At 45.1% G+C, this 26544-nt stretch overlaps 2 protein-coding genes across 12 annotated transcripts; one reads left to right on the forward strand and one right to left on the reverse strand.

Moving 5' to 3' along the window:
* Positions 1-611: 611 nt before the first annotated feature.
* SPG21 (SPG21 abhydrolase domain containing, maspardin) lies at positions 612-9981 on the forward strand. Its single transcript, XM_042824215.1, has 9 exons — positions 612-693; positions 2950-3038; positions 6225-6386; positions 6496-6576; positions 7145-7290; positions 7790-7898; positions 8376-8483; positions 8877-9017; positions 9342-9981. Exons 2-9 carry the CDS (start codon positions 2976-2978, stop codon positions 9462-9464), a joined length of 933 nt encoding a protein of 310 aa, XP_042680149.1. The 5' UTR covers positions 612-693; positions 2950-2975; the 3' UTR covers positions 9465-9981.
* On the reverse strand, positions 2301-24103 carry ANKDD1A (ankyrin repeat and death domain containing 1A). Of its 11 annotated transcripts, none has more exons than XR_006169841.1 (16): positions 24033-24103; positions 21345-21448; positions 20848-20946; positions 20208-20306; positions 19636-19740; positions 18926-19024; positions 18387-18485; positions 17313-17411; positions 16663-16761; positions 16318-16416; positions 15335-15433; positions 13893-13988; positions 12262-12463; positions 11441-11572; positions 10835-11124; positions 2301-4132 (listed from the first exon to the last, which is right to left on the reverse strand). XR_006169841.1 is itself a non-coding variant. In XM_042824206.1 (15 exons), exons 1-15 carry the CDS (start codon positions 24064-24066, stop codon positions 11063-11065), a joined length of 1524 nt encoding a protein of 507 aa, XP_042680140.1. In that variant the 5' UTR covers positions 24067-24103; the 3' UTR covers positions 7490-11062. The 11 variants fall into 11 exon arrangements, 9 of the variants coding, with proteins under 9 accessions (XP_042680140.1, XP_042680141.1, XP_042680142.1 ...); XR_006169840.1 differs by lacking the exon at positions 2301-4132 and adding an exon at positions 7490-10662; XM_042824206.1 differs by lacking the exon at positions 2301-4132 and having other exon boundaries at positions 7490-11124; positions 16663-16758.
* Between the last annotated feature and the right edge of the window lie 2441 nt (positions 24104-26544).

Raw genomic sequence — 26544 nt, forward strand, 5'->3', positions numbered from 1 at the left:
CTAAAAAGCCTTTCATAAAAATGAAGCTGAAAAAGCAGCTGGAAATCATTAAGAGAAACGGAACAACCTCTGGAGAAATGGAGCCGTCTGCTGGGTGATCCTCAGTCGAGGGGGGGAAACGGCCTCCAGCGGCTGATCAGGGCCTTTCCTAACTTCTGCTCAGCTCCTCTTGGTTCTAATCTGGTAACACACAGCTTCAACGCTACAGCAGCTGCCAACCTGACTTTAATCTGCACTAAACCCAGCAGCACGTCCTGCCAGGAGCTCTTTGAAGCACAGCGTTCACCTCAGCAGCGCTTCCGCTTTAAATCAATCGACGTTTTTCACAGACAGCTGCAGATAATGCAATCACCCGCTGGGTGGCACGACAGGTCACAGAAGGGAGAGGAGCCCGAGCAGAGAGCTGTCACGGCTCTTTCCTAGTTTGTAGACGCACGCGCAAAAAGGAAAAAGGCCGGATCTCGAAAGCGCCCTCACAGCCCCGCCGACCAATCACGATCCGGGGGCGTGGCCTCGCGATCCGCCTCTCTGCTTCTGTTCTTCCGCCTCGATAGCGATGGCGCTCCTCCCTGCCGTCACGTGGCCGGCGCGGGGCAGCACCCGGAAGTAGCTGCCGGAGGCGGAGGAGAGCGGCGCAGCCGGCACCGCGCCCCGCTGAGCCGGGGAGGGCCGAGCCGCGAGTGCTGCGCGGAGGTGTGTGGGGGCATCGCCATAGAGACCGGCGGGGCTCTCAGTGCGCCTGAGGGGGCTGCGGGGTCTCTTAGGCTCCGGTGGGTTGGGGGCGGCCTGAGGGGCTGTGCGAGGAAAGCTCGCCCGGGGCTAAGGCCGAGGGGCGGGAGCTGTGCGGGTGGGCGAGGGCAGGGCAAGGCGGGGCGGTTGTGCTGGTGTGGGGCTCGCCGTCGGGGAGAGCCCTCATCTCCGAGTGGGCACGGGGCTGCTGATGTGGCTCTGCGCTTGGAGGAGCACTCCTGAGGCTGGAGGTCCTCGGGGTGCTGTTTTTAACTGGAGATGAAGCTTCGATTTGTACGGGTTTGGTTGCGATCAGCATCGGGTTACGTGTTTGTACCCCAAATCGCTGCTCTGTTGGCTGCCCCGCGGCTCAGCTCTGCCTGCACGCAGCCCTCTTTGGCGCACATCTGCACGCACGTTTAATGCCGCATTTCTGTGTCAAAGGGAAAAAAACAAAAAACGAAAAAAACCCCACTTCGATACGAGGTCACTGACTTGCAAACACTTCTGTGATCCAAGCCGCCCACCGACCGGTCAGTAGGCGGCCCGCAGGCAGGGCACTCACTGAGGCACTGTGCGAGGAAGGAGCTGAGCTCAGCCCAGGGCCAGGTTCCCTTCCACAGGTGCTGACAGTTCCCTTGGAAACCCCGGTGCTGAGATCCAGGTGAACTCTGGACTGTTTGGGTGCTGGCCAGGGTGCAGGGCAGAGCTTGCATGTGTTGTGCCTGCTCCTTTATCCTGTCTGCTGGCAGACAGCTGTGTGTAGGCCCACAGATCAGCTTAACGGTGCAGAAGAGGAGAGCCGATGGCAGTGGGAGCTCAGGGACCACTTGCAGTGAGCACGTTGGCTTGCAGAAAGTTGTTGTCTTGGTGTCTGTGCACAGAGCTGTGAGGCTGAGTGCGACTAGCCCTGCTGTAACAGAACATCAGGGGCTGCGTTACAGCATTACATCGCCGCAATTTGTTATTTCTGCCATAAATTTGCCACGACGTGTTTTGCTGAATGGCTTTTTGGAAACTAATTATTGCAAGCTCTGGAAGTCAATTAGTAGTTGAAGTGCTGTTTCCTTTCAGTAATGACCAGCAGTCCCCTTAGTGCAGATGTGAGTGTGCTGCTGTGCGGTGCAGGCTGCTGGAAACGCTGTTTTTACCTTCACTGCAGTTTTATGTGCTGCCAGATTCTGATGAGTAGCAGAACAGTTGATGCAGGCACCAAGATGAAACCCTGCAGCTCTGAAACTCTTTGTTAGGTGTGCAAGGTTAAAGGTTACTTTTAAAGTTCCTGCTTCCTGTACATGGGAAATAGCAAATGAAGACTGAGAGATGAGGAAATTGTAAATAACTGCTAATCCAGCTGTAGCTCAAAGGTAATTAAAGCTACACGCTGGCAGCTTTTCTGCAAGGTGAAATGAATTGGAATGGTTTACAGAACACACTGGGGTCTTATTTTATCGGGAATTAAGAAATAAAAGCTATTGATTTGTATTTGGCGACTGTCAAAGTCGCTTTGTTTTATTGTGCATGGTGCCATGTATGACTGCATGGAAATAATCTCCTGGGGCAGCTGGCTTCCAAAAGGATAAAGCTGCAATGTCTGTGAGCTTCAGAACTGTTTGATGCCATCAGTTGTATAAATGGAAGCTAATGGTCTCAGGTTTAAAAAGTTAAATCTAGAAGTTATCAACTGTAAAAAAAAAAAAAAAACTCCTTTATATTCATGTCGTATTGAATATGTATTTCAGAGTAAATTAGTGGACTTCTCTGTGAGTCTGATTTGGAAATCAGTTTGTATTAATTAAGGGTATATTTGTGCATAACTCCTGACAAGTCAGCTGCTGCATGGACAGATTTAAAGCCTCAGGATTCCTCAGTGCATTTAAAAGCAAGGTGAAAATATGCCGTTAGCTCTATGAGGCCCTTACAGCCTGCAACAGTTGTCTTTCTCTACAACTGTTACCAGGAGCGTGCTGTTACAAGAGCGTTGTCATTTCCTAATTGGAGTAGTGCAGTAAGGCAGTTGGGTGGCTGCCTCTTGGCAGCACAGTTATGTGGTTTGTGATGAAAAGTAAGGATAAGTAAACTCTGTGTGAGTCACAGGCAGAGCAGTCAGCTGCTGTGAGCAACTCTCTGCAAATGCTTTGTGTGCACGGCACAGCTCCTGCCTGCTGCGTAAAGGAAACCCATATTCTTGATTTCAAACATTGTTTTTCTTTGTTTCAGTCTGACCTGAGTTTTTCCTAAACATCATGGGAGAGATTAAAGTCTCTCCTGACTACAACTGGTTCAGAAGCACAGTTCCTCTTAAAAAGGTATGTTCCGCTGTCCTCAGCTTGCATGCTACGTCTCTCCTTGTGCTCTGTTCGAGCCGTTTGGCTCTGGATAACGCAGAACAGTTGTGGCAGTGCTTGTCCAGCCAAACTGTTTCCCCACATGTCTTAGGAGTGCATGAAAGCACACTTTTCACGTGCTTCTGGCACTTCTGCAGCAGCTTGCAGTTGCTGCCTTCCAGCTGGTTCTGTTCTTTAATCTGAGCAGCTCTTTGGGCTTCAGGATGGTACTGGCAGAAGAGGCAAGAACAACACTACTTTCAACAAGCTGATTGCATTTGGGCCACTGTAAAGGGACTGTGTCCCCAACCCTAAGGAACAATGCTTAAGTGTGCATTGTTTCCCCTGAGCAGCGTGTGGCTTTCTCTAAGACATTAACTTCATTACAGGGTTCTGCAACTTGCTGCCAGCAGCCACTGCCTTCAGCTGCTGCTGACTGCTCAGGATTTCAGAAATAAGAACATGTGTAAGCCAAAGCTGCACCAGGGTTTCTGGCGACCTTCAGACTAGGGAATACCTTTCCCCCTTGAGAGATTCAGCTATCTCCATAGTAAAGTGATGCCACAGTGATGAATATGGGGTATGAAGAAGGTAGAAGTAAAATAGTCCTAGTTCCTGGAAGATGTGGCAAGTACATCTGCTTGCATTATCTTCCCAAAGGTTTAGGCAAAGCATGTGCCCTGTGGAGGAAGGAATGGCCAATTGTTGTTAGTCCTGATCAGTGCCTGTTACTGCTGTCAGGTTGCCCTAAAGAAGCAGAGACAGCACTGTTTGAAAACAGGTTAAGATGCTCCTCTCAAAAGCAGCAGGAAATGCACGGTTCCGTTGCTCTTCCTGTTCTTGTCAGAAACAGGAAGTACAGCACAGAAAATAATGTTCTTAGGCAAAGTCTTCAGCTCTGCCTATGAACCCATGCTTGGATTTGTGGCCCCTAAAGTTAACAAGTGCCACAAGGTGAGTGGCTCTGACATGGTTTTTCAGCTCATAAACATTCTGGTTCTCCACAGGAAGCTGCAGCCACGTTGGTCCTCATCATGGCAGATGTACTGTTGTTCAGGTACTGCAGCTTCTCAGGCCTAAAATGAAGAAAGAGGGGAGTACAAATTAAGGCTGAATCTGACCGGATGCTGTATCAGTGTATAGGGATCTCCTCAGCATACACCTTGCTGTTTTAGATCAGTCCTTCCTTAAAGTCATCAGCAGAGGACACTCTGGTTCTGCTAAACTGAAGGGAATTTCTGCTGCTTGTTTCAGTGAAGTATGAATTGTGCCCTTCTGACTGTGACTGTCAACTGTTTTGACTTTCGACTGTAAGAAAAAAACCAGTGCCCTACCAAGCAAGCATTTAACCATCCCACAGCATTTAGCTTTGTTTTTGAGCTGTAGTAGTGTCTGGTGTGTGGCTAGAAATCAAATAGAACAGTTTAAACCCCCTGATTTTGCTGAGCTTGAGGAAAGAAGCATTACCTCTGAGCCTCCATTCCCTTCATGTGAACTAACTCTGTAATTTTGAGCAGGATGCGAAGCAAGGTGTTGCTTCACCTTTGGAAATACTCAAGGTTCTGTTGTAGCCATTGGAAGCTACTTTGAATGTCTCCAAAGTTACTGCAGAATAACAGCTGAGAACTGTGATTTTTGGAGATTATGCAGAGGGTTGATTTTTGGGAGGCTTTAGGAAGGCTTTTGTGCAAAGGGGCTTTTTTGTGTATGTGTGTTTTTGGTTTTTTTTTTTTCCTTTCTTTTTTCTCTTTTTAATGGCTTCATCGGTCTGGGAAGCCCTGCTATGCAATCTATCTTTCTTTGTTTTTTTGTGAAGACCTCACAAAGCAGCAGTATCATGTGATTCCTCACATGTTCCCAGAGCTTGAAATACCGGCTTTATTACAAGCAGATTTGTTAATCAAGCCAATGTGATACACTGTTCTCTAACTCCCTGAGAAGCTTAATCGCTGTGCTGGGAAAGTGAATTATGCTTCTATGTTGCTATTCAAAAAATGACAAAATCTTGACACGGGGGTGAACTCCTGCTGTGTGACGCAGGCTTGCCTTAGATCTGTGATTGTTGATCTGGAATGAGCTGCATGGTTTTGCAGGGGTGAGGAGGGTTGAAACCAGCATGCTAAATACACACAACAGCTTGTTGGTAGGTCAGGCCCTGTAAAATCAAGCCAGGCTTCAACACTGCTGGAGCAGAGAATTGTTACCTGAATCCTGTACTTCTGAAGATACCATTTCTGCTGTGACTTCTTGCTTCTGGCATGTAATGTGCCCCCTGTGAGCAGCTCGTGTGTGCATCAGCTGTTTCAGCCAGCTGTGTCACAGGGACTCCAGGCTCTCCAGACATGTGCTCATCTCCTTCCAGGTCAGCTGTGCAGTGCTGCTCTGGGAGTTGAGTACATCTTAGCAATCAGGTGTAACTGCTTCAAATCGATAATGTGCGGCTAGCTGCTGAATTCAGTAGACTCACATGTATCCAGGCCTGTAACATCTTTTGTCCAGTAAATGGAAGTGTCAGTGACTGGCTAAAAATCTGACCCTGGGGCAGTGCAGGCTCTTCCAGCCTAAGGCTGCTGTGCTTGGTACTGAGGTGGCCCCCTGGGTCTCTTTTGGGCTGTGGCACAGCGGCTCCAAGCATATTTCCCCTCATGTGGAATTGTATAAACCTGATTTCTTTTTTTGTTTTTGAGGGAGCCAGAGCCTCGCTGTTCCCATGATTTATCTCCATCTGTATTTTCAGATCACGATGTACCATCTTTCTGACTTTCTGCTCTCTTTCAGAAAAGAAGTGATTTTTGTGTTATATCCCAGCACAATTTCTGAAATGCACTCAATCACTATAAAAGCAACATAATTCACTATTCCCAGTGCTTGCACTCTTGGTATCTGCAGAAGGATGAGCTCTTAGGAGGCACCGTGTGGTGTGCTGCCTCTGACACCATTTGGTCTGACGGTGGTTGTAGTTCTGGCTCCAGCTGCATGCATCATTGCTTAGTAAACAACCTTAGAGAAGAAAGTTGTGGTGAGAAATAAAAGACAGTCTAGTTTGAAAGAGTCTTGAATATTGTGAGATTTACTGAACGACAGATATTTTGTAGTAGCAATCCTGGAATGTGCTTGAAGCTCATTTCAGTCTTGTGTTTCTCACCCCCTCTGCTTCTCTTCTTCCAGATAATAGTAGATGATGATGACAGTAAGGTCTGGTCGCTGTACGACGCAGGACCTAGGAGCATTCGGTGCCCACTCATATTTCTTCCTCCTGTAAGTGGAACTGCAGATGTGTTTTTCCAGCAAATTTTGGCACTGACCGGATGGGGTTACAGAGTAATTGCTGTGAGTATTATCTAGAAACCTTAAATGTGAGAATTGGTATAACTTTCTAGCAGCAGGTTGACATCTGATGATTAGAGATTGGCTTTTTGTAACTCGTATATTGTTTTAGTTGCAGTACCCGGTGTATTGGGATCACCTCGAGTTCTGTGATGGATTCAGAAAACTGTTAGACCACCTTCAGCTGGATAAAGTGAGTGCCCAGAGATGGATATATAGTTGCCATAAAAACCTGATGTTTGCAAGTCTCATTTAAGAGCAGATGTGTAGTACATGATGCAAAGCCAGCCTGTAAATAAAGAAGCTGTGTTGTGAGTTTATTTTCAAAAGGAAATCCCCTTGAAAATTTGACTAAATTCACTGCTGTTGTAGGCCTATTGAATTGTGTTGCCCACTGCATTTTTCTTTTTTCATGAGATCCTGCTGAAGTTATCCTTCATAACTCATGTTGTACAGAATGCCACCATAAATTATCTTGGATTGGAAAACCTTCTGAATATAAAGTGAAAGGTTCACTTTTTACTTAAGCATGATGAGCACACAGAGATTAGAAGTGTGATCAGGAAACACTTCCTTTTTTCAGTATTCATCTCTTCCTGTAAATCAAAAGAACCTCTATTGAAGTTTTGTTTTGTTTTTTTCTTTAAAAATTAGCTATAAAGACAATGTAAAACTTGAATGACTTTTTGTAATGTGACCCTTAAGGGTCACTTATTTCTCAAATGTAACGTGATCTGTTTTGTTTTTCCTTGTTGAATTAGGTTCACCTTTTTGGAGCTTCTCTGGGAGGCTTTCTGGCTCAAAAATTTGCTGAATACACCCACAAATCTCCCAGAGTTCAGTCTCTGATTCTGTGTAATGCCTTTAGTGACACTTCCATCTTCAATCAGACGTGGACAGCAAACAGGTAAGGAAGACTGAGACAAGCAATGAAGTTGGGGGCATTCACCTGTTTTCTGATGAAACTTCACACTGATCTGCTGATCTGGTTTGACATGTGCCTGACTTGTTTTCAGCCTGCCTGAAATGGTGAGGGCTGGAATACATGCGACTTCTAAAACCACACTACAAAGGAAACAGAAGTTATCACAATTGGGAGCGTGGAATTTGACAGACCACTCTTGCATTTATTTCCTGTGATTCTCTAAGGATGTGGCCAGTCTTAAGAATTCTACTTGATTTCCAGCAAAACCTTTTAGAGTGCTATTCACCATGTTTAAAATACACCCTTGCAACGCAGCAGCTTTCCAGAACATTTCAATCACTTATTTGCAAGGTTTTCCAGCTCTGCTCTCGAAGCTCTTCACAATTTCATTTGAAATTCTTGCACAAAGTCAGTGCAAGAAAAGGGAGGTCTTAAAAGAAAGCATCTTAATTCTGATGGTTACATCTCGTTTCTGTTTTAGCTTTTGGCTGATGCCTGCTTTTATGCTGAAAAAAATTGTCCTTGGGAATTTTGCATCTGGTCCTTTAGATCCTGAAATGGCTGACGGGATTGATTTCATGGTGGACAGGGTAGGTGGCTGTGCACTCCAATGGCTGTAATGTCAGTCTTTGTGAGAGATTCACTCAGTAGACGGGAGGTCGTAGATATTTCTTCTGCTTTCTTCGTTTACGTACCCAGAAGTGAACGGTGGATGGATTCTCAGCAGGTGTTGGCTGTGACAGCCCTTGCAATTTAGCTGTTGCTGTGACTTGTCTGCCTTACGACTCCATTTACTTATGTATATGGGAAGTGGCTAAGAAAGAGATGGAGAGGAATAAAGTGCTGAGATACAGGCTATGCTCTGGAGGCAGGAACAATTAATTAAACATTTTAAGTATTTGTCTCATGCAGAGAGATACTAAGTTGGAACAGTAATTCTTATCTGAAGTGCAGTCTTGTTTCCCTTTAAAACTAAGGAGCTGTCTTCTCTTTGGCTCTGTTGTTACTACTGCATTAACTTCCTGCAGTGAAATATGTTATTAATCAGTATTTGTCTCTACTGAAAGCTGGAGAGTCTGGGCCAGAGTGAGCTTGCCTCAAGACTAACCCTCAATTGCCAGAACTCCTATGTGGAACCTCATAAAATTCGAGATATCCCTGTAACTATTATGGATGTAAGTTTATTTCACCTTCATTTTTTTAAATACTTTTTTTCCCCAGACATCACTTCCTCCTCTTGGAAAGCAGGGCCTGGGTATTGTGTTAGCAACTTAATAAGTATTTGCAGCGTTTAATTTTGCATTTAAATAGTTTTTTCTACTGACTGGATAAGACAGTGGCTTTTCTGTGTTGAGCTAATGGCTGTTACTGCACAGAATACCCAAATGTTTACCTATCAGTGTTAGCTTTCTAGTCGCTGATGCTTAACTTGTTTGCTTGTTTTCTGTTTCATTAAAACTGTTCCACAGACAAGCTGGCAACTGCTTCTAGAAACAGGGCCCACCCATTTGATTTAATAAGCAAAATCTGACTAGACTCCTAATTAACTGTTGTGACTTGTTGCACAGGTGTTTGACCAGAGCGCGCTCTCAACTGAAGCAAAAGAAGAAATGTATAAGCTTTATCCTAATGCCAGAAGAGCTCATCTCAAAACAGGAGGCAATTTCCCTTATCTCTGCAGGAGTGCTGAGGTCAATTTATACATTCAAGTGAGTGTCTGCATTCAAACCTAATCTACAGCTGTGTTGCTGAAACAGCAATAGGAAACTTTTTCTGAGCTCTCTCTTTTTTTCTTTTTTCTTGCCTGCCTGCTCTGTTTACTCATGCTCCCATATCACTGTTACAGAAGAACTGCACTGCAGGTTGCCATGTTTATCAAGGGTTGGCTTTGGGGGCTTGGTTGCTGGCTGTTTCCTCTGTCCCTCATCTGTACTCTTGTATTCCAGGCCAACAATTTCATCCTCTCAGAAAAATAACCCTTATAGAATGTCTCACTCTGCACCAGTGTCACTCTTATTTTCTGTATCTAACAGATTCATTTACTGCAGTTCCATGGTACTCGGTATGCAGCCATTGATCCCTCTATGGTCAGCGCAGAAGAACTAGAGGTCCAAAAGATCAGTCTTCATAGCAGTAGTGAGCAAGAAGAGCAGTAGGTTTATGACTGCCAATGAGAATGAGGCATCGGTTTGGTGGTCTTCCTGTGTACAATCATCTGTTCCTACTCTGCCTTTCTCCTTGTGTCAGCCGGTTACCACTGTGCGACTCCAGCAGGATCAAGTCAGTGAGCCGCTCGCGGACAATGAGCATTCAGCACTGTAACAGGGCATCTGTTTAATTTTCAGTCTCTGAATTCAAGAAAGTACCTTGGAAGACTACAGTTTTAAAAACAAGGACATTTTTGCTACCAAAGTCTTCACTATCATGTTCTCACACAGAATGGTATTTCTTTTTATATTTTCACTCAGCTGTATATATTGCCACATGCAGTTTGTGTACTTATAAGCTGACATATATTTTTGTTGAATATTTGATTTAAAAGATGTTTAAGTGCCAATGTTGCCATCACTTATTTGCTCTAAATGTTGTGTTGCAAGTTAGTTTCTATTTGAAATTTTTAACTTTCTTGCTAGCTGTTAAAAATAGTTTTCAATAAAACTTCGATTTCAGCAATTGCCTCTTCTACTGATTACAAGAGAACAGAAGCGTGGCTTTCTGAGGTCTAGGTCTACCTGTACAGGTACCTTTTAGAAGTTAAGGAATCTTCTGCATGAACTTGCCTCTTGTGTTGAACAGTTCTACTTACAAGGTTGTGGTGGGTCAGCAATGAGAGAGAATTGCACTTTTTTTTTTTTTTTTTGTTGGATTCCTTTCTTTATGTATTTTTTCTTTTTTTAAGAAAAGGATGACTAGGATATAATATGCAATAGTGTGCAAATTTAACAGTAAAATTCTGATTCATTGAAATACAGACATTATTTCTACTCAAAACACTCTAAAAATACAAAAGCTGATGAGTCAAATCTGTGTTTATGAAAACTGGCCTTATGAGAGACTATGTAAAATAATCAATGCTAACATCTTTGAGTTAAAACAGTAAAATCCACACAGCGGTGCTCTGGATGAAAACATCAGCCTTCAGGTTGTCTTAACAACTTCACTCTTTGTTTCCTAGAACACAGATAACTCCGTGCTCATCTAGGCTTTTCAAGTTACCCATCTGATTTATAAATGTTACACCGATGAAGTTAACAATCTTCTCCTTAAAGATCACAGACCATGCAGTCACCTCAACTTTTCTGAACAAACTCCTGTGCTAAGAGGGAAGTTGAGACCAAATCTAAGACGCAAGCACTAGAAACAAACACAAAACAGATAAGCAAAGAACATTTCTCAAAACAAAGGTGTTCTCCACAGTTTATAAAATTGACAATTAAAAACTTATATACAAAATTGTGACACAAACAAGTTACAGTAAAATACTGCAGTATTTCCTGATAGTCTCACTTGCCATGCTGTGACTTACCTCCTATTACAGTATTTGGAACATATGGAATAGCCAATAAAATCCCACTTCTTTATAAAGGAGGCATTTAGACTGCTACTGTTTGCTGATATCCTGGTAGTTCCAGACCAAGAAGGAAGCAGCAGTGACTTTTATGACAAGCACTGAACTTATAGCTGCCTTCTGGTAAGTAGCATAGCAAGTGATTCTCTTGTAGCTCATAAGACAGCCAGTGACAACCAGTGGGTGTTACATTGCTGTGCACTTCTTTGGAGAAGCAGGGTCTGCGTTTGCTTTTTTCCGAATGCTTTCTGTAAAAGAGAATTTTCTGAGCATTAAGGGTTTGGGTGGGTATTGATAACACAGTATGATTACTAATGGATGTTTTGATCCGTGTTTGCTGGTTGTTCTCGTGCTGCAGGCATAAAGCTGTGGCAGGATGCATTAATTGATCAAAGAACTAAAAGAGAAATGACATATGGAGTGGTGGCAAGGGGTGGGACATGGCACAGTGTCTTGCAGCCCCTGTGATTTGGTTTCATTTAAGTTTTTCTCTGTATGCTGTATTAGCAACAGAATTCAGCTAGTGCTTAGTGTGTACTATTTGAAGGAAAACAAAAGTGTTACCTGCTAAATCTCTTCTTCCAATGCCCACAAGACCTTCGTACAACCCCTTGACTGGATTTTCTCCTGCCACGATCACACCGTGAAGCCAGATTAGCAACATCCTGTGGCCGTGCTCCCTGTAGCTTGCAGTACCTGGTGAAATGAAACTGAAACTGAAACTCTGCACTTGGCAATCCATAGCCCTGACTGAAGCTGATTTCTGACCTCCTGTGTTTGAACGCCCCTCCTCTTTGGATTTGAGGCTGTAAAGTACAATCTGTCTTAACTCCTGTTTGGTCAGATTGCTAGATTAATATTAAAGCTAATGGAGGAGGTGATGGATGAGCTTGGGCTTGTCAGGCAACCTTTTATATCAGTACAAAATTTCAGCCTTTGAAGCATAGCTTATTTCCTTGCTTGCATTATTCAAACTACAGGGGCGCCCCCTATGGTGACCACCAAACTGGCAGTGATCTGTTTCCAGAACCTGGTGCTACTAAGGCATCTGTTAAATCCCAAATGGAACTCTGCTGTTACCTTCACTCAGCTTTCTACAGAGGATAAACAAGTTTTTTTCTGTCCTAAAGAAAAAAAAAATTAATTCAATTTCTGTAGCAAGACCTCAAGATCTGGCAGCACCTCACAAAGCAATGGACAACTGACATCCATGCTTGTGTTGACTCCCAGAAGAAGTGTACAGATATCTCCCCACTCATTAAGTACATTTTGGTTGCTTCGAGTAAGCCGGGTGGCTTTCTTTACACTTCAGTAGTACTGCAGACCTTTGTCCTGGAAATGCAGTCCAAATGAAGTACAGAAAACAGTTGGGCAATGTTTTATACCTGTCCATTGTTGCTCAATGGCTCTAATATGTGCATCAGTGAATTTCCAGTAATGTGCCAGCTTCTTCCATTCACCAGGTTTGAGGTATTTAGTGGCTAACCTCCACATTACTGAGCGAATGTGCTGTGTTTCCACCCTGTGATCTTGCTTAAAGGTCAAGTGCTTTGCCACCCAGGAATTGGAGTCACTGTTCAGGTTGTCCTGCAAAGCCAGAACAGGAGTTTCAGCGTGGGATATTGCAGAATTGCTATCAGTCTTTTGTGGGATAAGATGCAGTTTGGCGTGTCCTGCTGCTTTCATGTTGCAATTCAGCCTTCCTGCTGGCATCGAAGTGCAAAACTGCATCTTGTTCTCATGTCAGTCTACAATAGGTTTTGTCTTGTTGGGGCTGACAATCTCAGTGAAGCTGGGACGTTAAAGATCTGTTCTGTTGGTATTACTGACATCAGCCCCATCGTGCTCCCTGGACCAAGACCTGCACATGCCCTCCTGCTATCACCAAAGCTTTTTACATAGCTGTCACTCTGCTGTCTCCCACACACCCACAGGTTGCTACCAAGCTCACTCTAGCGCAGCACATTTCTTTTATTGTTGTTTCACTCCACTTTAATGATGCATGTTAACAAATACAGTTAATAGCAGCTTTGCTGTGGAAGCCCATGGAAATCACAGTTTGCATTTTTATAGCACCTTTTATCTGGGACTTGTATGAAGAATCATTTAATCAGATTTCCTTGCTCCCCTAGAACACAGACACGTGCTCACCTCCTTTGCCTGCCAGACTGTAAGCGGGATAAATGACTTTGCTAAGGGCTACATGGGAAGCCCATACAAGGGTCTGACACACAGCATTATTTCTGTGCCTATGCCACAAGCTTATGCCCTCCTTTCCCTTCTATTCCTTCCCTTCTAGAGTACTGCATTTCCTGGTAACAGGGAATGCTCCAGGTCCATGAAGATGCAAGGAATGTGGTGTTGAGCTGTGCTTTTAACATGCTCTCTGCTCAGACTGTGTTGGGCACAGATCTGGGACTTGGAGGGGGGCTGAGGTTGAGCAGCTGTACTCTATGCACAGGAGACACTGCTGTCCCACATTGGGAACACAGGAGGAACAGCCCCAACTGTGGGGAAGTTTGAGAGGGAAGTTGGTTGTATGATTCCAACAAGAAACTATCGCTCACCTTGCAAGAAACGATATTTGTAAGAGGTGAGGTGTCCCCCACTGCTGTAACTCCCAAGGTCACAGTTATTGACCTCAAGCCAACATTTACCTACTCAGTGCTTCAGTTTCTCCTTCTGGGAAAAGGAAATAATTATACCCCACTCTCTTCTGCAAGGCTTTGGGAAAGCTGCCAGAGAATCTTTGAAAACCCCTGTTCACTTCACCACAGCCTGAAGCTTCTAACAACAGAGGCTTTTTAAAAAAATAAATAGCCTTAAGTAGATGTGACATGCTGAGGGCTTTTGTTTTCCTTTAAATGAAAGCTGAGGTCAGGCTGCCATGGAATGTCCTGCATTTCTTTTTTTTTTTCTTTTTTTTTTTGATAGTTGATAATGTGGAGTCTCAGTGGAGACAATAAAGGCACATCTACCTTGTAAAACACAGGGTATGGTGGTATGAGCTGCTCACCTTTTCCCATTTGTAAAACCGATCTGCCTTGATAATCATGTCTGCCAAGTTGATGTGATTGCCTCGGGCAGCAACATCCAGAGATGTTTTTCCCTGCTGAAATCAGAAGGGGAAAAATGAGCTGGAAAAGACCTAGCTATGCTCACCTGGCAGTCATTAACAGCAGGCAGCTGATCCTATTGAGCAATGTACCTAGCTGTGATGAAGGATCCTTATTCTCCACCTGTAAACCAGGTCTCCTCATGTAAACCATGAATCACCTTCAACTTATTGCATGCAAGGCTTAGGGAGTCATTTGCCAAGATCTTCAGTATTTCTTCTGCTGCCATGGGAGAACTGTCAGTTTGGCAGCAGCATCTGGGAATGCATCTTGTAAGTCACAGTGGATTGTAGGATGCTCTTAGGCACCAGCAATACGGGTGCTGTCTTCAACAGATTAGCTCAGCTCTGCAATCTGAGACATTTTACAGCCTTTTGCATAGCAAGTTTGTTGATGCACAAAGCTGAAGTAGTTTGTGCAACCTCATTAACTTAATAGGATCCACAATGTGTGATTAAAAATGGTCTCCTGGGAGAAGCACAGGTGGATGGGACTATGAAAATGTAACTACACTCCTTACATAAACATAATTTTGGATAAAGTGATTGGCCAGTGGGGAGAGTGTGTGTATGTATCTATATAGAGCATAGAGAAGAAAGGCACAAGATCAGAAAGCTGCACGTAGGAAGGTGAGCCAGCCCAGCCATCGGGCATATGAAGGATTCTAGTCTCAGATATGAGCAGAAGCCCAGTTTCACACAGAAAAGTGTGAGTGTATTCTCTGCACTGAGCCTTGCTGTGGTTCCACAGACTGCTGGAAGATGACAAATGTTTATTATAGGTAAAGGCTGTTTCAGCCAGGTGGCTTTGGATCTGCTTTTACCCATGTATTAATGGAAGACACTTCATTAACCTCTGCCTAAGCCCCTTTCAGCATTTTCTAGGCACATTACACTGCTTTCAGGCTGCACACAACGTGCATGACTCCTCTACAATTCCCTTTTCTTTTTAAATTTAGGAGCTAAAACCCAGGACACTGGTACCAAATTTATACAAACCAGATACTTTAAACCCGTTAAAACGTACACTGTGATCCCTGATTAACATTATTTATCATACTTCCATCAAAGGTATTAACCTTTGATATTAATGTATACAGTATCTCAACCAGAAGTGATGTGAACCAGAGCATGAACTAGAGGAAATTTTGCTCACTGTGTGAACTGTTTTCTGTCTTCCTAAGAACCAGTCACTTCCTTACTGGAAAAGGCATCAAACCAACCTACTGCAGACCTTATCCCTGGAAGTACCCAGATTTTAATATTCTCCCTAGCGCTTCTTAAAAATTAGGAGAAGTATCTGTAAAGTGAGAAAGATCTATTCAACCCACGGAGACGTTCACCTTGTCCGTTAGTTTCAGATTTACTCCTGCAATGAGAATCATCTCGGCGATGTCCTGCCTGCCGTGCTCTGCAGCGATGTGAAGTGAGGTCTGCTGCCTCTGCATAAGAAGGGTGAAAGGAGTAAGTTTCAAAGAGGCACAAGCATGAGGCTGTGAAGATAGGAAGGAGCAGCACCAGATGGAAGCACTGGAAGAACTATCAGCTCTGCCTTCCTTTCCTCTCCAACCCTTTTTCAACTGAGACACACAAACACCTTGAACTGGCACTGGGTTCCTCAAGCTGAGCCACGGTCTGCCCCTGTCCTAGCACTGGGATGCCTCCCTGATGACATTTCAGTCTGAAGAAGGAACCTCTTCAGTCTCATACATCTCCTGGGGCTCACTTGTAGGAACGTTTAATTTCATGTTATTTAAACATTTTCTGTAGGCAAATAGTTTGGCAAGGAAGGAATGAACCTGTGCCAATTCTTTGTTCTGAGGATAAAGGGTCTGCTTAGTGTGTACACACTGCAATCTGGAATTACTTAATAGAAAAAATTAAAAATCAAATACAAAATGTGGTGATTGTGTGGCTGCATGGACAGAATATCTCCACAAGAATGAATATTATCCAAAACACTACAAACAAGCCACAAAGCTGCAAATAAAGCCCCTCATTCACAAAATTATAATCAGTCAAGACAACCAACTACCTTTGGAGAATACCTTCTGGCCTGAAATTTCAGTCACCCGATTCCAGCAGAGGGCAGAGTTTACACCATGTCCCAGGGACACGGCACAGCCCAGTGAGCACTATCAAGAGGTTACCTCACTGCAGCACTCAGTATCATTTCACAGGCTTCACATTTCCTAAATTACACTTCCAGCTTTTCCCCATTTTAAAGCACGCCTCTTTAGTCCCGTCCCCCAGGTGATCACATCTTCCACAAAATGGGTTCACATTTCAAAGGAAAAAAAAAGAAAAAAAAGAGTTGCAGACTTACATTATCTGGAATGTCAAGGTCACACTCTGCATCAATGAGGAGCTTCACCAGTGCTGGGAAGTTCTGCAGTACCGCCAAGTGTGTCGCTGAAGCATTTTGCTGTACAAGAAAAGAACTTGTGCTCAGAAAGCACTCACCTCCATCACATAAAAAGACTGCATTGTGCCCACAGTGTCCAAAATAAGACAAGTGCCAGACTGGACTGGGGGGGTACTGGGGATACTGCCTCATAAGCACAGGCTCCACAGAAGCACCGGTCTTTACAAAGTTGCTTGTTGCTCTTGAACAGCTTCACCAGCTGTCTTTGCCTATTGGTATGGAACGAGAGCAATGAGTGGGACTCACATGATTAACAGCATCGACGTGGATTCCTGCATCCACAAGGATCCTGGCTATCTCCTCATAGCCATGTAGTGCTGCATAATGAAGGCAATTCATTTTCTTCTAGAAAAACACATCAAAAAATACAAGTATTAGTCAGGGCTTCTTCTCAGAAGCTGCATTTGTTGCAGGCTATTCACAGAAACCTCCACGCTTCCTTCCTGCAAGAAACCCATGCCCCAGAACTAGTAAATCCACACAGATCATCTCCACAGCTCTCTGGTCCCAGAGCAGCTTCACATACCTCTTTGTACAAAGCCACACAGGCTTTCATCTGCACTCTCTGCTCTACTTCTGCCAACTCCAATTTTCTTAAGGCAGACCTGAACCCAAGACCTCTCTACAGGTACCCTGTCATGATAGCAACAGGGGTATAAAAGAATCTACAGAGGAGGACTAGCCTCTGTGATGAAGGGGCTCTCCTGAGACTTAGGTGACTGCACAAAGGGCTTCTCCACGCTCACGCTACATCACCCAGCCATTCTCCAAAAGAAAGCTCGAAACTAACCCTGCACAAGCTGCTGGCTGTACCAACATGGTTGCACAAGCTGTGCAGGTACAGTAGTCACACTAGAGAAAGCTTCTGACAAAGGAGTCACCTCCACAGAGCTCACCTGAGTTTGGACATTGACATCAGCACCTGCTTGCAAGAGCAGCTTTACACAGTCACTGTGACCTCCCTCAGCAGCCAGGTGTAAACACGTAAGTCCTTCCTGGAACAAGGCAGGATGAGAGAAGCAAAAAGGGAAACACACTGCTCTTCTGTAAGCAAGGACAAGATGAAGTAGTAGAACAAGCAAGTCTCAACCGTATCTTCTGAATTCATTACATGTTAAAATAGCAAGTGTGATTGTTAGGAAAATAATGAACACAATTATCTGTCACTAACAGAGTACTGCTCTGTCCTTATGCCATGGGAAGCAGCTGGCCAACAGGCCACACTGCTTCTCCCTTTTCCTTCTGAGGGCTACAGCTCATTTCTTTGCAAGAAAGCAGCAGAATTCATAGGTGAGTTCATCTGGTTTTATTATAGCTCTTGCAGAGGGGGCAGCTATTCTGGGAGTAACAAATGCTACCAGTTACTAAAATTGCTGGTTTCCTTTTTCTTTCAGATCTTAGTGACAATCAAATGTACTTTGGAAGAACTGTAACCAAATAAGACTAAAAAATAGCTGATAAACTTAATTGGAAGTGTGCCGTGGAATGAATACTAGCTTAATACTAGCTTAACTGAGCCAATATTTGCTATCTAAGTCATTAACTGTGTTCTAGCCACAGAATTTTCTGAAGCAGGTCTATCAAAGAGAGATCTCAAACAGAAGGGCCATATGTTCAGTGGCTAAGTCAATACTATAAAGCACACTGAAGTTGAGTTTAAAACACACTCAATAACTATTTAGGCACTTGAATGTACAAGGGTCAGAGAGAAAAAGGGAGATAACAGAATGATAAGGTAGGTGAGGAGGTACAACTGAAAGAAAATGAGACGCCTTAAAATTGGATATTGGTCCAAGAAGGATGTTGCTTTTCACTGATACTCTCCAAGTGTGACTTCCTTTTAAACACATTAGATAAAATCAGTTATCTTCTAAACCTCATAGTGATCATTCAGCCCGATGACTGTGGCAGGAGAGTACTTCTAGAGATAGAAAAACTTGTGTGATTTTCATTTCATTAAATGTACTTACTAAGTTCTTTTCATCAAGGTCAACTCCAACATCTACAATCTTCTGCAGCACAGAAAGATGCCCATTTTTAGCAGCTAAATGCAGTGCTGTATCCTTTTCCTGAAAGCAAACATCATTTCATACATATACACACATATATGCTTATATAAATATCATAGGAGTGAGTGTTCGTACAAGATAATTTTGCAGTGTACCCAAGAGTGACTGAAGAAGAGACCCTAACCAGCAGTAACAATCTGAAATACAGTCTTGTATTAAGAGCAGCATGAAGTTAAGAAACCCAGCCATCTTAAAGTGGAGTATGGTCCACCAGGCTTGCTGGTGTATCCACCTGCAAAATTCTGGAGAGAAATCCAGCACGGACTGAGGAGCAAACGGCTTGCAGGTAGATAGGGAAGAAAAGTCCTGACATATCACAACCACAGTTAGGAATGCTGACAACTTGCCTGCACTGACCTTATTTGGAATCCCATGCCTGACTCTCACATCCTCTGATTCTTGGATTTTATATTCCCTCGTGCGTGGTTTTATGCCCATACCTTGTCTTTAGCACTGTGAGAACAACCGTGCCGGATTAGGAACTCCACCACCTCCAGCTGACCATGCTCTGCAGCCAGGTGAAATGCTGTCCTGTCCATCTTTGAAAGAAAGCAGAAAAAAAACACAGCCCAACAAGGCTCAGAAAGCAGATTACATCGTCTGCTGCAAGCACCCAGTTCTCAGCAAAGTTAGTGTCTGTGCAGGCAAAAAGTGTCACGCTTCTAAAATAGTTCTCTTTTATTTTGCTGTTAACTTGTATTCTGCTTTACTTTGGGTTAAGGTAACAACACGAGCTGAACAGAACTACAGACCAGTGTTCACAACTCTGTCTCACAAAACACTGGAAAGTTTATAAGAATAGAGAATAAAAAGCTTACTAATAGCAACCAAGAATAACACAAAATAGAGAAATAATATCTGAGACATCAGTTATCAAGCAAGTCAGAATTTCTTCAGGAGAAAGGTAGATCTTATGCTGCCTGATTTAGCCTCCAAGGACCAGAATGGGGATCATTCTAGGAACCACGAGTGCCAAGGAATAGAAAAAAACGTGTGCCAACTCCTGCATGTTCCTGTCTCCAGGAACAGATCAGCCATGGCTGGAAAATGCTGAGAGTCACCCATGGTTGTAACAAACGGCAACATTCTTGCTAAACTCAGCAGAGCAAGATCAGACCTAGCGAAACAAATGAGTGAAGAGAGTTCCCACCTTGTCTGTCTGATCCACGCACACATCTTCCAGGTTCTCCATGATGAATTCCATCACCCGGAGGTGTCCCCTCTGTGCTGCACAATGAAGCAGGTTCCTGCCATTCTGGAGAGGAGATCAAAGACAGTTTATTTAGCAAGTTGAATGCTGAGGGACAGTCTCTTTCAACAACTTATTCCTGCTAACAATGACTTATCTGAAGTCTCCCTTTACCTCCAGGGCTGTACTAGTATCTACTGCAGACAGGCACATTATCACTGAAGTATTCATGCTCCTTTCCCCATCCAAGGTTTATTTTAAAAAGCGTGGTCCATTCTCCAGTTCTGTAATGCCTTCCATGTCCGCACTGCAGAAACTTGAGCTGAGAAAGCCTCATACATCTCTATAGCTACAATGATTACATCTGTTTCAGGAGTAAGTCTAGGCTTGAAAGTGAAGATGGCTTCACCTAAGGTCACCCCATCAGAGGGATGATGTTGTCACACACAATTACCTTGGCTAATAGGTAAGCCTCTCTCTCTTTCTGTCACTCTCCGGCTCTGCATGACAAACCCAGATGCAGAGACTCTCACCTTATTAACACAGTTTATCTTCGCCCCAGCATTGACAAGGATATGCAGGACATGGAGGTGGCCAAACCAAGCAGACAGGAGAAGTGCGTTCATTCCAAACTGAGCAGAAGAGAAGAGAAACACGTACAGCTAAACTGCAGACCACTACCATCCCCACTCTAATGCTAAGCTGTCCACGAACTGCCATTTAGCCCAGCTAGTGCCATTCCTGCCACCAATGGTCTCAAAAGCTGAGCAGAGTCATACCTCTTAACTGCCACCTCCTAGTCAGTGGTGTCCACTGGCCTGGTTGTTATGAGGAAGAGAGAACTTGATGGCAGTCATAGCATTTCCACAAGCCTCATCAACATGATGACAAGAAGCTAAGCATTCCTGTGCTATATAAAAATCTTGCATCCTCCCAGACATTTTCCTGGTCACTGTGCTTGCAGAAAAAGAGGCTAGAAGACAAAGCACAGAGGCAGCCCAAAATGTGGCAAGCTCCAAAAAGCCACTACACCTTTGCAGAGAAGCTACAGCTTCTCAGGTACCACAGTGCCTTGTGCCATCCACTCAAAACTAAGGTGCAGCCTTAGCCAGCCCAGCACCCCCCAGCAGTGCACACATTTGCAGGATGAGCAAGAGATGTTTGCCTTCATACACTGTCCTCATCATCCACTGGCACATCATGGTCCAGGAGCAGTCGCACAGCATCCACATTCCCAGCTCCTGCAGCCCAGTGCAAGGCAGTTCGCTCTGTCTGGAAGAGAATGAAGGAAAGAGCCAAAGCTGATGTATGCAGAATGTGTGCATTTTTACCACCCTCCTAGAAGACCCAAATCTGTGCAGTTTTCTTTGGCCACAGCCTTTCCCTCCTTGCTCTGCAGATAGTGACCTCACTGGCTCCAAAGAGAACCATAAATTACAACCCTTTGTCACTGCTTGCAACTTTCCAGTCTGCTCAGCATGCCATTTCTGTTGCTTTCAAGTGTGCTGTGAAGCTGCCCAGTTGCCACAGGTTCTATTTGGCACTGGGCAGTGTACTTTAAAGCTTTGGCCAATTGAGCAGCTAATGAGGAGAGCAGTGTAACAGAGCTGTAGTTCTCAAACACATTCAGCACTTCCGGCAGCTTGGAGGCAGGAAAACTTGGCACTTACATTGTTTTTGGCTTTGATATCGACCCCCCTCTTGATGAGCTCCTCCATCCTGGCCGTGTCATTACGCTTCGCTGCATCATGGAACTCCTTCTCTGAATGAAGCACTGCAGCAGAGACAGAAGAGCTGGTACTGAAACAGTGCTGGGATGAAGCACGGAGCAGCGTGCCCCAACAAACCTCCCCTTCAGCTCACCAGTTCTCATGACTTCAGGGAAGGAAGACAGCAGAAAGATTCCTTCAGCAAGAATCCCGGCCATACAGATGCTGGCCTGTTTGCTGGATTCATCTTCACCTGCTATCTCCCCTTTCCTGACCACAAATCAGTGCTCTTCCAATTCTAATTCAGTATCTCCTGTTTGTAGGGATTTGTTCTATCCTTCTGGTCCATGACATCTGGTACCCTCCAAGCCCAGAACCGATGTGAAGACTCAAGCAGAAGACACAGACTCTTCCTTCTGTCACTCCACTTACTACCTGCTGCTCTACAAGGATGCCCTTGCACATGGTTCTCCTTTCCTGCAACGTGAACCAGCCAGGCAGGACACAACCACTGTCCAGCTGTGATTAGTGTTGCATCTCCTAATAGACTGTGGCAGTTCTGCACATTAATTTACACAAATGGCAGCATTTGTCTTGCACAGCAAGGCATAATTTAAGGGTGTTTACTCTCCATGCTGGGCCTTGCCTCAGCAATCTTCTCCTTAATCGAACAAACCCTCCTGCCAAGAAATGAGAGCAATGTGACTCTGGGCCTGCTGCAGCCTGACAGGGAGGATCTCAGGGTTTTTGGCAAGGCTGCTGCGAGCCTTTGTCAGATTCAGTCACTGCCCTAATGGCTTTAGAGAATTCTTTAGAGAAGTAATCAAGTCAGACCCTCGGCCTGTCACATCCTGCTGGAGAGCTGGCACAGACGCTCTGCTCTCTTCTATTTTTTTTCTGTAGCTCTCAGGCTGCTGTTCGAGGATAGATAGCAGGGGACCAATGCAACTTTTGTCTGTTGTTTTACCCTCCTCAAGAATACATGCCTGTGTCAACCAAACCTGCTCATGTTTTAACCCAAATGTAAGTCTAGGTAGTAATCTTCAATCACACTCTTTTGCTGCTGCTTGACACAGCCCATTCTGATTTTCAAACCTACTATTTATAAGCACTTCAGGATCGTACAGAACCGTCACTCTCTGGGAGCACAACCATCTTCTCTGTTTTGCTCTGTGCCACTAAAGATGCCCCAGTCTATGAAAAGGTCCTCACAGGTGCACAGCTTCAAGTGCTAGATAGCAGATCTAAATCCACCCTGCAAATGCAGAGCATCAGCAAAGTGGTTCTGCTTATATTCTGGCAAAACAGCTCCTGAGCAGCTCCACTCTCCACTGGTTCCCACAGCCTGAAGACTGCAGGAACGACAAGGCTGCCTGCATTAACCAAAAATCAACCCCTAATGACCCAACAAACAAGAAGGAAATGCTGGACTATGCAGGGATGGTTTTGCTCAAGTTAGTTTATTTCATTTGTATTGACTAACTCTGAAAACGCAAATGGTGGCAGGCAGGTTCTCAGCTGTAATTAAGCAGAATTCCATTCACTTGACTGCTGATCTAGATATGGATAAGCCTCTGCCTTAGCATTATCTAATGTAAATCAAGAGGTTTTGAACACCTTCCATTAATTCTATGTGTCTGCAAACATATAGGCCTGACACTTCATTACTACTGAGAAAATGTTATCAACCAGAGACAAACCACAAGCCATAGAGAGGCACCAGAACTTTTCACTGTCCCATTCAGGAGATAAACAAGAGACTCTCAGTCATAGTTAAGCAAATGCCTTAATTTCCCAGGCAGAAATGCCTTCTGCGTACACACAAAGCACAGGTGGGAGGTGCCACACCACCACTTCACTCACACTCTCCTCTAATGGCCAAGATAAAGCAACAAATCTAAGATCTCTAAGGCTGCAGAAGCTGAAACTTATTTATTTTCAGCAATGTAGGAGAAACAACTGGATGGTGTGATTGCCTCTTCAGCATTGACACTGAGGAAGTTATCCCTGTAAATGTGGATGCACTCCCCATCACAGCACACACCTGCCCCACAGGCACCATTTATATTCATTTAATGTTCTACTGTTTGAGCTGAGGTTCTGGGGTATGACCACCCTTAAAGCGCTCAATATGAGTTCAGTGATCCCAAACAGCACAGAAAACACTTCAAACACTTTATCCTCAGCGCAACGCACCAACAAGCAGGCAGCTTATTATGCAAGGCAGTAAAAGAGCAGAAATACAGGCACAGAAACATGTTGAGAGACCACTCAGGGTGGCAGCAGGCCAAAACGCAGAATTTGGGGTACTTACGCACACCTCAGGCGTATGCAGTGCTTTAAAGCAAAAGCAACCTGCTCTACACCTAGCTGTGTTTTGAATGGAATTTTACATCTTCAATTATTCCTAAAAGCATTTCCGTAAGCGGGTGAGGGAGGGGGGAATCTTTATGGCCCTTATAACCACAGCTAGGATGGGGTGAGGGGGATCCCACAGCGCTCCACCTCATTGCCCACAGCGCGCGCAGCGCCGTTCGCACCCACACCCCCTCCTCACGGCTTTCCCGCCCAAACCCTCTCCTCACGGCTTTCCCGCCCAAACCCCCTCCTCACGGCTTTCCCGCCTCCGCCCGCCGCGGCCCCACTCACGCGTATCGTCCTCCGAGGCCGGCTCATCCCCCATGTCACCTCCTCAAGGCAGGGCGGGCACAGCCTCGCCGCCTCATGGGCGGGCCGACTGCCGGGCCGCACCGCCGCAGAGCGTCTCTTTCGCTGCTGTTTAAAGTAAGATAAATGGAATATCGCCGTCGTTTCCGTACACGCCGCCGTTTGGAAAGCAGAGCGGCTGCAGGGGCTCGCCAGTTGTTTTGATGCAATCCTCATAAAGGGGAGAAGGTGGCCTTGGGTCAGCAATCCTTGCTTTAAAATATATATATATATTTAATTTTGCTTTTTGTTTGTTAAAATAGGCCGTTGTGGAATGGCTGCGAGGGGCAAAGCCCAGGCATCTCGTTCTGGGCTCCGTGCCGTGACTCCTCAGCCCGGTGCTGCCCTCCCCTCAGGGTGTTCAGCTTCAGTGCCCTCACTAATACGGTGCTATGGGTGGTTTAGTTCTGCTTCCACACCGATTTGAGAGGAGAGGGTTTTCCTGTGGGAAATACAGAGTGGGTTGTTGTGTTGTTTTTGTGTATTTGTTTTTTAATTTGTTTTTTAATTTGTTTGTTTGTTTGTTTCCTGAATGTAAGATTTGGCATTTCCTCGCTGTGTGGCCAAGGCACTGCAGAAGCTGCAGAATGGGGTTAAATCGGTTCTTTACCCATGGTTTGAGTTAATTCTCCTGTTTCAGCATCAAGATCTAGTTTTGTCTTTCATTTTCTCTTTCCTTCTGATAATTCTAGGAGGAAGGAACCAGATAATGGTTGAGCTAGGGGTGGGGGAAGGATGCAATCCCTCTTGGGGAGGCCTGAGACAAGCAGAAAAAAGCAGGGTCCAAAGCAGCAGTGTGTGAGGACACAGAAATGACAAAGCTGGCTGCTCAGCCCAACCCGCTGGCCCTGCTCCTGTGCCAGGAGCCTGGGTAGATGCTGTGAAGTACTCTCGATGCATGCTTTTGTTTTACCTGACATCTCCTTACATTTTCTATGCTTTCTTGTGTCTGCTTGCGCTCTGTCATGCCTTTAATACGGGGTGACACCTTGAGCGGCATGTTGGCTTGCTTGAGTAAATGCTGTTGTTTGCTGGTCCTTCAAGGAAGATGCTGTGGAGAGAAAGGAAGAACCTATTCTGCAAACTTGGAATGGGCAGGACTGGGAAGCATGAGCTTAAATCTCAGTAGCCAGGACTTCAGTTTCTTCTGCATGTAGCTTTCCAGTGGCCAAGATAGCAAAGGGGAGCAAGCTGTGTGACAGGGATTTCTTTGCTGATCACAGGGAAGAGAGGCTCATCTTGTGGTAGAAGAGACCTTGCAAGGTCCTTGCTAGCCCTGACGCTCTGCTTTCTCTGTAGCATCACATTTGCATTCCCTCCCTTCACCATGCCAACTGGCTCCGTCAGACTTCATGCTTTTCCCGGGCCCCTATCCTCCTTAGAAGGAATCCCTAGAGGAATCATCTAGATGTGTTGGACGACCTGTTTTGGCTGAGAGCGCAGAGCGACCACACGAGGGTGCCAGTGCTGTTTACCTGCCGGGATTCGCTGTGCTGTGCAGTGAGCTCAAGGCTGCAGCTGGGGCTGTCCTCGGGCTCAGGCCATGCTTAGACACCACCGTCCTGGGGATCCTCGTGCAGGTCTTAGCTGCTCCTATGTGTGCTGAGATGCAGTGAAGCAGGCCCAGAGGATGCAGAGATATAGAGACCCTTTACTAAAGGAGAAATGTCTGTGGGCACAGCGGCACCCCATACAGACACACCAGAACTAACTAAAGTGCTGGGCTGATCCATGGGTTTCCACCTTGTCAAAGGCACCCCGATGAGGACTGTGCACCCAAGTGCTGCACTGATGCAGCTGTCTTGCTGTGGGACCATTGGCAGCAGTTGCAGCTGTGAAATGGAGAAGAATGCCTATTGCCTTGGTAGACCCTAATCTCTAAAGCGAACACAAGATTGTGTAGGGGTCTGTGGTTAGCTGCTGGTCTCAGAGCTTAGGATTTGGGGTTTGTTTTCCATTTATTCAAATTGAATTTAAAAAAAAAAAAAGAAACACTCTCAGTGATAGGAAAAGCAAGCCTACGGGCTGCCTGGGTGAAGGAAAAGCCCTTCTGTACAATAGCTCAGTGGGTAAAGCATCCTCCCCGAGGAAAGTGGAAAGCTAGGTTTGATCCTCTCCTCTGCCGGAGGGGAGTTGCAAACCCTGGTCTCCGCAGGACCCCAGAGAGTACTGTAAGCAGCAGGCTGCAAGCATGAGTTTTTCTTGCTTTTTCCTGTTATTTTAAATAATTAATGATTTGATGAAGCACTGAGTGTAGAAGGCAGGTGTCCTGTCTCCCTGGAGAGGAGTCTGTGCACCCGGCTAGACACAGACTAGCTCTCTCTCACAATGAATATTTAAGTGTTTTAGACAAATTGGAACAGAGCCAGCAGGAATGACTGAGAAGGGCTGAGCCTTCCCCAGTGGGTACCCTACTGCCCGAGGGCTGGGGAAACAGCACTGAATAGGGCAGAGA

This window comes from Centrocercus urophasianus, unplaced genomic scaffold (genome assembly GCF_019232065.1).
Source record: "Centrocercus urophasianus isolate 14NV4802_14NV808 unplaced genomic scaffold, USGS_Curo_1.0 seq_23, whole genome shotgun sequence".
NCBI lineage: Eukaryota > Metazoa > Chordata > Aves > Galliformes > Phasianidae > Centrocercus > Centrocercus urophasianus.

Coding starts and splice junctions, on each gene's coding strand:
- SPG21 (XM_042824215.1), top strand. CDS start 2,976: ATGGGAGAGATTAAAGTCTCTCCTGACTACAACTGGTTCAGAAGCACA. Junction 6,387..6,495: donor GGGGTTACAGAGTAATTGCT/GTGAGTATTATC, acceptor ATATTGTTTTAG/TTGCAGTACCCGGTGTATTG. Junction 6,577..7,144: donor ACCACCTTCAGCTGGATAAA/GTGAGTGCCCAG, acceptor TTGTTGAATTAG/GTTCACCTTTTTGGAGCTTC.
- ANKDD1A (XM_042824205.1), bottom strand. CDS start 24,066: ATGGGGGATGAGCCGGCCTCGGAGGACGATACGC. Junction 15,434..16,317: donor ACCTTGACATTCCAGATAAT/GTAAGTCTGCAA, acceptor CTTCTTATGCAG/AGGCAGCAGACCTCACTTCA. Junction 11,125..11,440: donor TGGAAGAAGAGATTTAGCAG/GTAACACTTTTG, acceptor TCTCTTTTACAG/AAAGCATTCGGAAAAAAGCA.